At 37.5% G+C, this 11,135-nt stretch overlaps 1 protein-coding gene across 1 annotated transcript; it reads right to left on the bottom strand.

Annotated features, from left to right (window-relative positions):
- Positions 1–544: 544 nt before the first annotated feature.
- Positions 545–1,506, bottom strand: LOC117319061 (protein starmaker-like). The gene is made up of 2 exons (XM_033873961.1): positions 1,249–1,506; positions 545–1,198 (listed from the first exon to the last, which is right to left on the bottom strand). The coding sequence occupies exons 1-2, from the start codon at positions 1,504–1,506 to the stop codon at positions 545–547; spliced, it is 912 nt and encodes a 303-aa protein (XP_033729852.1).
- Positions 1,507–11,135: the final 9,629 nt, after the last annotated feature.

The following is an 11,135-nucleotide window of genomic DNA, read 5'->3' as shown; positions in this document are numbered from 1 at the left end:
CTTTTCTATTGTTATACCTTTTTGATGTAGTAGGAGTATAAGGGCTAAGAGCTCTTTATCTATAAATACTTACCAGAAGCAGATGTTTGTGGGAGGGGAAGGGGTAAGGTGTTCATGAAGTAAGGAATTTTAGGTTTCACTATTTTTGTTATACATCACATGGCATTTTAGGCATTGCAGTGTTGTTCAACCAGGCATAGTTTGAGTTATGTCATTGCATACGTGAATTTCATATTGGCTGAGGGGTATTTTCTGTACTGCATTGATATTTGTAAACACATTTTAATTTAACAGTTCCAAAGTGTGGTAATGCATTCTTCTTTATTTCAGATGTAAATAAGAAAAAAAGAAACCCTCATCAAAGTCCAGGTCACTTTGTTACATGTAGAACGTCCCCCAAAAGTCATCATCACTGTCCCCAAAGTCTACACCACTGTGTTGGCTAAGTGTTGTGACATATTCCAAAGTGTAAGTTACTAACTGGTACGTTACATTGAAAACATCCTCCAAAGCCTACATTCTGTTTTGGGACGTCCACAGAAATTTACATCACTGTGCTGGGATGTCCCCAAGTCTTCATCACTGTCCTGGGGCCTGCCCTAAAGTCTGTATAACTTTGGTTGGACCGATACTTACTCTCAAAGTCTACATCACTATGATGGGACATCCTAAAGTCTTTCTCACTGCGATGGGACGTCCCAAAGTCTGCATCACAATGCTGGAACATCCCAAAGTCTACATCGCTGTGCTGGGACCTCCCAAAGTCTGCATCACAATGCTGGAACATCCCAAAGTCTACATCGCTGTGCTGGGACATCCCAAAGTCTACATCACTGTGATGGGACATCCTAAAGTCTTTCTCACCGCGACGGGACGTCCCAATGTCTACATCACCGTGATGGAAAGTTTCAAAGTCTGCATCACAATGCTGGGACGTCCCAAAGTCTACATCGCTGTGCTGGGACGTCCCAAAGTCTACATCACTGTGCTTGGAAGTTCCAAAGTCTGTATCACTGTGCTGGGACGTCCCAAAGTCTACATCACTGTGCTTGGAAGTTTCAAAGTCTGCATCACTGTGCTGGGACGTCCCAAAGTCTACATCACTGTGCTGGGAAGTTCCAAAGTCTGTATCACTGTGCTGGGACGTCCCAAAGTCTACATCACTGTGCTTGGAAGTTCCAAAGTCTGCATCACTGTGCTGGGAAGTTCCAAAGTCTACATCACTGGCTGGGGCATCCCAAAGTCTACATCACTGTGCTTGGAAGTTCCAAAGTCTGCATCACTGTGATGGGACGTCCCAAAGTCTACATCACTGTGCTGAGAAGTTCCAAAGTCTGCATCACAATGCTGGAACATCCCAAAGCCTACATCACTGTGCTTGGACGTCCCAAAGTCTACATCACTGTGATGGGACATCCTAAAGTCTTTCTCACCGCAACGGGACGTCCCAATGTCTACATCACCGTGATGGAAAGTTTCAAAGTCTGCATCACAATGCTGGAACATCCCAAAGTCTACATCACTGTGCTGGGACGTCCCAAAGTCTACATCACTGTGCTTGGAAGTTCCAAAGTCTGCATCACTGTGATGGACGTCCCAAAGTCTACATGACTGTGCTTGGAAGTTCCAAAGTCTGCATCACTGTGCTGGGATGTCCCAAAGTCTACATCACTGTGATGGGACGTCCCAAAGTCTACATCACTGTGCTTGGATGTCCTAAAGTCTACATCACTGTGATGGGACGTCCCAAAGTCTACATCACTGTGCTTGGATGTCCTAAAGTCTACATCACTGTGATGGGACGTCCCAAAGTCTACATCACTGCTTGGAAGTTCCAAAGTCTGCATCACTGTGCTGGGACGTCCTAAAGTCTACATCACTGTATTTATTCTCTTTATTGGATTGTCCTATGAAGTGTACATCACATATATGTCTAATGAAGACCAAACCACTGTGTTAAAATGTCATGTAAGTTGGCATTACGGCTGGGACATCACATAATCTATACCGCTGAGCTGGGACTTCCACAAACTTACATGACTTCACTCGGACAATCGTCCAAATCTTCCTCTTATTGGTATGAATGTATTGACTTGAGAAGCATTGCTATAAATCAACACCTAATGTGGACTTGTTTCAGATGTCTCGGATTCTGAATTTTTGAATTCTCTTTTTTCGCTTCAATTGAAAAATTACTGAAATAAAATCATGAATTGTGTATCAATTTGAATGCAATATTAAAAGTAATAGATATCACAATATTTCTTCGATGGATTTGTTCTGTTTGTATGTACATGACCAAGCAAAAAAATGTCAAGTTCCCAGTGTTGTCCCTCTGTAAAGAAGAGGAAGAAAAGCAAATAGTTGGAAGGAAAGGGACAGATTTAGAGATGTCGGAGAAAAGATGAAAATTGCTACTTTTACATTAAAGGTTCGTGAATAATGTACACAATATATCTATAAAGCAAAAGTAATGATACGTGGCACTTTGTGCTACACATCAGAAACATGTTCATATGATAACTTATACCCATTTTTTATCATATTGTTGTTGCTTATATGTATGGATGTTGAACGAAATCCAGGTCCAATAACTAATGAGCTCTCAATCTTCCACTTAAATATTAGAAGTTTTAGAAACAAAATAGACTATATCGCAAACATAGCAAGTGATTACAATATAATATCACTGACAGAAACTCACCTTGATGATAACATACATACTCGTGATATAGAATTACAAGGTTTTAGTGAACCGTTCAGGGCTGATAGAAATTTTGCTGGAGGGGGAATCTTAGTATATGTTTCATCTCAAATAAAAGCTAATAGACGCTTGGACTTAGAAATTCCTAATAGTGAGTTAATATGGATACAACTAGATTTTCCGCATAGTAGTATCTTGGTGTGCACAGTGTATAGACCTCCAAATACCATTAATGCCTTTTGGGAATTATTTCGTGCATCAGTAGAGAAAGCTCTGGATTTATCGTTAAAAATAATTATTGTAGGTGATTTAAATGTTGATATGCTCACTGTATCAAGGAAACATCCTTTATCAGATATTTTGAATGATTTTAATTTGAACAATGTTATAAATGATCCTACTCGGATAACAGTCAATAGTGAAACTCTTCTTGATCCAGTAATTATCTCAGAACAAATTAAAAACTATTGAATCGTCCGTTTTACCTATAGATAGAACTATCAGTGATCATGAAGCATGTCTTGTATATATAGAAATACCGTGTAAAATCAATGTAGCTTTTAAACGTGAAATATGGTGCTATAAACAATCGGATTTTAATGAACTTAACAGGCAAATTGAAAATTTTGCTTGGGATGAAATGTTTAATGAGACTGGAAATATTGATGATGCTTGTGAAAAGTTTACCAATACATTTAAATCCATGGTTAGCACGTGCATTCCAAAAAAGTTTATTACTATTAGACCTAATGATAAGCCATGGATGACGTCTGAACTGAGAAAAAGCATTCGAGTACGAGACAGACTACATAAAAAATGCAGAAAAAGTAAGCGCGATACAGATATTAACTCTTTTAAAAGAGCTAGAAATAAAGTCAATAATATGAAAAAATATGCACGTGAATCATTTTATAATAATGTAGAAGGGCTTATTGACAGTTATGTAATATCGGACCCCAAATCGTATTGGAGATTGTTAAGAAGGTTCTATTCAAGACAGTCAGGTTTTATGTCAAACCATTCGACTGTGCACCAACTTATTGAAATTTATCATAATATCTGTTTAAATCTAGAGGAAAAGAAACATACTTGCGTTATATTTTGTGACATTTCCAAGGCATTCGATAGAGTTTGGCATAAAGGTTTGATCGAAAAGTTAAAATCTTATGGTGTTACAGGACAGTTTTTGAAATGGATAATTAACTACCTTCATTCCAGGCAACAACAAGTGTTTATAGGTGGATCGTTTTCTAATAGTCAGGTTCTTAAAGCAGGCGTACCACAGGGTTCAGTATTAGGCCCACTTTTATTTTTAATATATATAAATGACATATCAGAAAATCTAATCAGTGTATCAAGGCTTTTTGCTGACGATACATCTTTGATTTTTGGCTCTAGTTCATGTAATGAAATTAAACAAGTCATGAACCACGACCTAAATTGTATAAATGAATGGTCTAAGAAATGGTTAGTTACTTTCAATTCAAATAAGACAGACGTACTATTTATTTCAAATATTTTAAAAAATCACAATTTAGAACTTATGTTAGGTGATGACGTTTTGAAATTTTCAGATAAACATAAGCACCTTGGAATCACATTTAGTGCTGATGCGAAATGGAGTGATCATGTTGAAATTATTTGCAAAAGTGCTTCAAAAAGAATAAATGCTCTAAGACAAATCAAATTTTTGGTAAATAGGAACATTCTTGGCAAAATTTATAAATGTTTTATCTTGCCTTTAATGGAATATGCTTGTGAACTTTGGAGTGGATTAACCAAAGCAAACATCGAATCACTAGAGAAACTTCAATTAGAAGCTGCCAGGGTGGTAACAGGTCTACCAGTATACGCTAGTAAACATTCTCTATATTCTGAAACAGGATGGGAAACATTAGAAACAAGACGAAAACGGAGAAATTTAACATTATTTTATAAAATGCATAACAAGATTGTAAGACTCTTTCATATGTGTATATGTAGGATAGGGATATTCCACCCGAGGGGTCACAAAATGTGGTGAAACCCGAGGCTTGCCGAGGGTTTTACCACATTTTGTGATCCCGAGGGTGGAATATCCCTATCCTACATACACACATAATGAAAGAGTCTTTTTCTCTCATATCATTACCGAATTTCTGGCGAAAGTGTCCCTCAGCCATCCATTTTCTTCAATTTTTTAATTTCTTTATTTGACGTTTTTACTAAATATACTTGGGATATTCTGAAAGATCATACCCTATTTTGACAGACTTTGTTTGAACACAAATTTCATTCATTTTGTGGTTAAGTGATGAACGAATGAACAATTCGCCGATAAAAATTACCGTAACTTGACCGACTTTTACGTGGCCGTGATCAAATTGTCAACATCCGAGAAAAAGAAGTTCTATCAACAATACTGAAAGCCAACGCTGAAATGAGTTTTTCAACTTCACATATAATTTGATTTGCACCTCGACATATTTAATCATTTCACAGAACACACTGTACTTTTAAATGTCAAGTCCAATTTTTTTTTTTAAATACTACGTCACTGCATGACGTCACGACTGTCATTGGAATTCCATTCATAGTTCAAGGATATTGAGAATGATGTCGATCTCGATCGCGGCGATGTTTCGTGGCTGGTAATTTTAAATTCACTGTGATTTTGGCAACTTCGTGTGTGAACCAGCGAACAGTGACTCTATACGAGTATTCGATCTCTTCTGCGACATAGGATTATATGTGTTTAACCGGTTGTCTTGATGGAATGACGAAGGTAGGTCAGTCGATAGGCTAACGATGATCCTATTGAAAGGCTAGGATGGCAGTTAGTTTTCATGGTTACTCTACACAAATATAGACTCTGAGTTACAATTAAAATAAATATTTTTATATGAACATCGAGGGGTGTCATTTTTACCGAATGTTCGTTCATTTAAGAGCCAATTCCCAACTTCCAAATACACAGGTTACTGAGTAGGCCTACCAGTTACTGACAGTACAGTAGAGTAAACAAATTCCAGGGCCCCCTGCTGACGCAAACGGAACCATTTCATAGGTTGTGACGTTTGACATTTTCTTTTTTTATATTTTTTTATGTATGGCTTTTATTTTACTTCCTGTCATTGCCAGGTGATTGTGTGTGTTTACATGTTTTTAATGACAAATGACAAATCTGTCGGGTAGGCAAGTCTGTATTGTACTGTAACTGTCAACAGGCCTGTAGGCGTAGTCTAACTGTTTGTTACAGTAACGGAGTTATATGTTCGCTTAGATGAAATGTCTAATCGTTTAACCGTGTAGCCCTATTGATTTACTGTTGATATGATATATATTTATCTAAGAATGTATGTATTTTTATAGTTAAGTCCAACGTTTCAAAACCGACACCGACGATAAGGACTGTCGGATGTGAACACAAGCAGACGACGTTGTGAGAGTTGTCCCCCTTGAACGCAGATTAATCCGCGCGCGTGAAATGCTATGTAAGATAGATTTATCTTACATAGCTATCTTACATGGGCAAACTCTATCCAACATGGCGAGATATGAGAGAAAACTCCTTCATATTTATATACATTACTTCCAAGATTAGTAGGTGACAGAACTCCATATCCTCTAAGAAACAATAATAACTACCCAATGCTAAATTATAATCTTACCAACACTAGATCATCATTTATACCAGCAACCACAGAAATATGGAATAACCTTCCTGAGAATACCAGAAACCAGACAACAGTTAAAAGTTTTAAAGGTGCTATAACACCTCGTGAAAATAATCTAAATAATACCCCAGATTTCTTTAGTTACGGGGCTCGACGCCTTAACATCATATTAACAAAACTTAGACACAATTGCAGCCAGTTAAATTATGACCTATATCGTGTTAATCTTGTAGAATCTCCATCATGTGCTTGTGGTTACCCTTGTGAAAACTCTTTTCATTATTTTTTTCAATGTCCAAATTACACGAATATTAGACGTATAATGTTTAATCAACTCTTACATCATCAGCCTATTCGCTTGCATTTATTGTTGTGTGGAAACGTAGACCTGACGACCGTTGAAAATGAATTCATTTTTCGAACAGTTCAAAATTTTATTCAATTTAGTGACCGTTTCTAATTCATGCATTCGTGTGAACATCTATATCTCTATGTTTATTCTAACTTTAACCTATGTCTTACTTAGAATATGTAATTTGATAATGTTTATATTGTAATATGTTCATATGATGATATGTTAATTCACCAGTATAATTAATTTCGAATGCGTGGTACACGGACAAGAAACCTAGGAAGGAAAAGCTTGATATAAGAGAATGTTCCATGGATTGTGTTTACTACGAACAATTGATAAGTGACCTGTTTTGAATGTGTAGCTAGATAGTGCCACGTATTATTATTTATTATTACTCTGGCCTAGGAGAAAGCGTTTGAAAGACCAAGATGTACAAGCATTTTAGTGATTCCGATCGGGTAAAAGCGTCCGAAAGACCAAGATTTTGAAGCATTTTAGTGAATCAGATCAGGAAAAAGCGTTTGAAAGACCAAGATGTACAAGCATTTTAGTGAATCAGATCACGTAAAAGCGTCTGAAAGACCAAGATTTACAAGCGTTTTAGTGATTCCGATCGGGTAAAAGCGTCCGAAAGACCAAGATTTACAAGCATTTTAGTGAATCAGATCAGGAAAAACCGTTCGAAAGACCAAGATTTACAAGCATTTTAGTGAATCAGATCAGGAAAAAGCGTATGAAAGACCAAGATGTACAAGCATTTTAGTGATTCCGATCGGGTAAAAGCGTTTGAAAGACCAAGATTTACAAGCATTTTAGTGAATCAGATCAGGAAAAACCGTCCGAAAGACCAAGATGTACAAGCATTTTAGTGAATCAGATCAGGTAAAAGCGTCTGAAAGACCAAGATGTACAAGCGTTTTAGTGAATCAGATCAGGTAAAAGCGTCTGAAAGACCAAGATTTACAAGCATTTTAGTGATTCCGATCGGGTAAAAGCGTTTGAAAGACCAAGATTTACAAGCATTTTAGTGAATCAGATCGGGAAAAACCGTCCGAAAGACCAAGATGTACAAGCATTTTAGTGAATCAGATCAGGTAAAAGCGTTTGAAAGACCAAGATGTACAAGCGTTTTAGTGAATCAGATCAGGTAAAAGCGTCTGAAAGACCAAGATTTACAAGCGTTTTAGTGATTCCGATCGGGTATAAGCGTCCGAAAGACCAAGATTTACAAGCATTTTAGTGAATCAGATCAGGAGAAAGCGTTTGAAAGACCAAGATGTACAAGCATTTTAGTGATTCAGATCAGGGTAAAAGCGTCTGAAAGACCAAGATTTACAAGCGTTTTAGTGATTCAGATCGGGTAAAAGCGTCTTAAAGACCAAGATTTACAAGCATTTTAGTGAATCAGATCAGGTAAAAGCGTCTGAAAGACCAAGATTTACAAGCGTTTTAGTGATTCAGATCAGGTAAAAGCGTCTGAAAGACCAAGATTTACAAGCATTTTAGTGAATCAGATCAGGTAAAAGCGTCTGAAAGACCAAGATTTACAAGCATTTTAGTGATTCAGATCGGGTTAAAGCGTCTGAAAGACCAAGATTTACAAGCGTTTTAGTGATTCAGATCGGGTAAAAGCGTCTTAAAGACCAAGATTTACAAGCGTTTTAGTGAATCAGATCAGGGTAAAAGCGTCTGAAAGACCAAGATTTACAAGCATTTTAGTGAATCAGATCGGGTAAAAGCGTCTGAAAGACCAAGATTTACAAGCATTTTAGTGAATCAGATCAGGTAAAAGCGTCTGAAAGACCAAGATTTACAAGCGTTTTAGTGAGTCAGATCAGGTAAAAGCGTCTGAAAGACCAAGATTTACAAGCGTTTTAGTGATTCCGATCGGGTAAAAGCGTCCGAAAGACCAAGATTTACAAGCATTTTAGTGAATTAGATCAGGAAAAAGCGTTTGAAAGACCAAGATTTACAAGCGTTTGATAGGTCCGGAAAAGCGTATGAAAGACCAAGATTTACAAGAGTTTTAGTGAAACAGATGTGGTGAAAGCGTTTGAAAGATTATAATTGATGTACATGTACAGATCGTTGCACATACCTTTTGATTAAGCCAGTCTGGTCCTATATATGTTGCTGACATCTTAATGTACATAAACCGGCTCGCAACAAGCTGCATACTATATTTCGTGGTCCGGCCGTCCGTAAACAATTCTTATTGCTAATCCTCAGAAAGTCCTGAAGGGATTTTTTCTCAAATTTCATATATAGGTTCCCCTTGGTGCCTAGTTATGCATATTGCATTTTGAGACCAATCGGGAAAACAACATGGCCGACAGGTAGCCATCTTGGATTTTGACAATTGAAGTTTGTTATCGCTATTTCTGAGAAAGTACTGAAGGGATCTTTCTAAAATTTCATATGTAGATTCCCCTTGGTGCCTAGTTATGCATATTGCATTTTGAGACCAATCGAAAAACAACATGGCCGACAGGCAGCCATCTTGGATTTTGACAATTGAAGTTTGTTATCGCTATTTCTGAGAAAGTACTGAAGGGATCTTTCTCAAATTTCATATGTAGATTCCCCTTGGTGCCTAGTTATGCATATTGTATTTTGAGACCAATCGGAAAACAACATGGCCGACAGGCAGCCATCTTGGATTTTGACAATTGAAGTTTGTTATCGCTATTTCTCAGAAACTTATGAAGGGATCTTTCTGAAATTTCATATAAAGGTTCCTCTTGGTGCCTAGTTATGCATATTGCGTTTTGAGACCAATTGGAAAACAACATGGCCGACAGGCAGCCATCTTGGATTTTGACAATTGAAGTTTGTTATCGCTATTTCTCAGATACTTATGAAGGGATCTTTCTGAAATTTCATATGTAGGTTTCCCTCGGTGCCTAGTTATGCATATTGCATTTTGAGACTAATCTGAAAACAACATGGCCGACAGGCAGCCATCTTGGATTTTGACAATTGAAGTTTGTTATCACTATTTCTCAGAAAGTACTGAAGGGATCTTTCTGAAATTTCATATGTAGGTTCCCCTCTGTGCCTAGTTATGCATATTGCATTTTGAGACTATTCGGAAAACAACATGGCCGACAGGCAGTCATCTTGGATTTTGACAATTGAAGTTTGTTATCGCTATTTCTCAGAAAGTACTGAAGGGATCTTTCTCAAATTTCATATGTAGGTTCCTCTTGGTGCCTAGTTATGCATATTGCATTTTGAGACCAATCGAAAAACAACATGGCCGACAGGCAGCCATCTTGGATTTTGACAATTGAAGATTGTTATCGCTATTTATCAGAAATTGCTGAAAGGATCTTTCTGAATTTCATTTGTAGGTTGCCCTCTGTGTCTAGTTATACATATTGGATTTTGAGACCAGTCAGAAAACAACCTGGCTGACAGGCAGCCATCTTGTATTTTGAAAATTGAAGTTTGTTATCGCTATTGTACAGAAGGTACAGAAGGGATCTTTCTCAAATTTCATATGTAGGTTCCCCTTGGTCCCTGGTATTGCATTTTGGGACCAATCGGAAAACAACATGGCCGACAGACAGTAATTATCGCTAAATCTTAAATTTTATATATAGGTTCCCCTTGTTTGAAAAGTACTAGATCTAGAGGGCTGTTTCTGAATTTACACAGATTAGTAAGACTTAGAAGAAGGGAAAAGTAGAGAAAAGATCAATCTGACATGGAACCTATAAAGATCATTCAATGGTGGGCGCCAAGATCCCTCTGGGATCTCTTGTTTTTCTTTTCATAAAACTGGTTGATAATCACGGGGACTTGATTTACATAGCATACACATAGACCATGGTTCAAAATCTGTGCCTAGAAATGACTAGCTGTTTCCGAGGGTTCAGTTTAAAGCAACTTGACCATATTGTGATTAGTTCATTCTAAGGTTAGATTTTTAGCCCATCATCATGAGATGGTGGGCTATTCAAATCGCCTTGCGTCCGTGGTCCGTCCGTCTGTCCGTAAACAATTCTTGTTATCGCTATTTCTGAGAAAGTACTGAAGGGATCTTTCTCAAATTTCATATGTAGGTTCCCCTTGGTGCCTAGTTATACATATTGCATTTTGGGACAGATCGGAAAACAACATGGCCAACAGGCAGCCATCTTGGATTTTGACCATTGAAGTTTGTTATCGCTATTTCTGAGAAAGTACTGAAGGGATCTTTCTCAAATTTCATATGTAGGTTTCCCTTGGTCTATAGTTATGCATATTGCATTTTGGGACGGATCGGAAAACAACATGGCCGACAGCCAGCCATCTTGGATTTTGACAATTGAAGTTTGTTATCGCTATTTCTGAGAATCTGGGATCTCTTGTTAATTTAATCATTTATTTTCGTGATGTGTTTGTTGGCAGGGTGTTTTTTTTTTTTTGGGGGGGG

Source organism: Pecten maximus, chromosome 1 (assembly GCF_902652985.1).
Source record: "Pecten maximus chromosome 1, xPecMax1.1, whole genome shotgun sequence".
Classification (NCBI taxonomy): domain Eukaryota; kingdom Metazoa; phylum Mollusca; class Bivalvia; order Pectinida; family Pectinidae; genus Pecten; species Pecten maximus.
The sequence above is the reverse complement of the archived record's forward strand: the minus strand, read 5'-3'. Positions and strand labels throughout refer to the sequence as shown.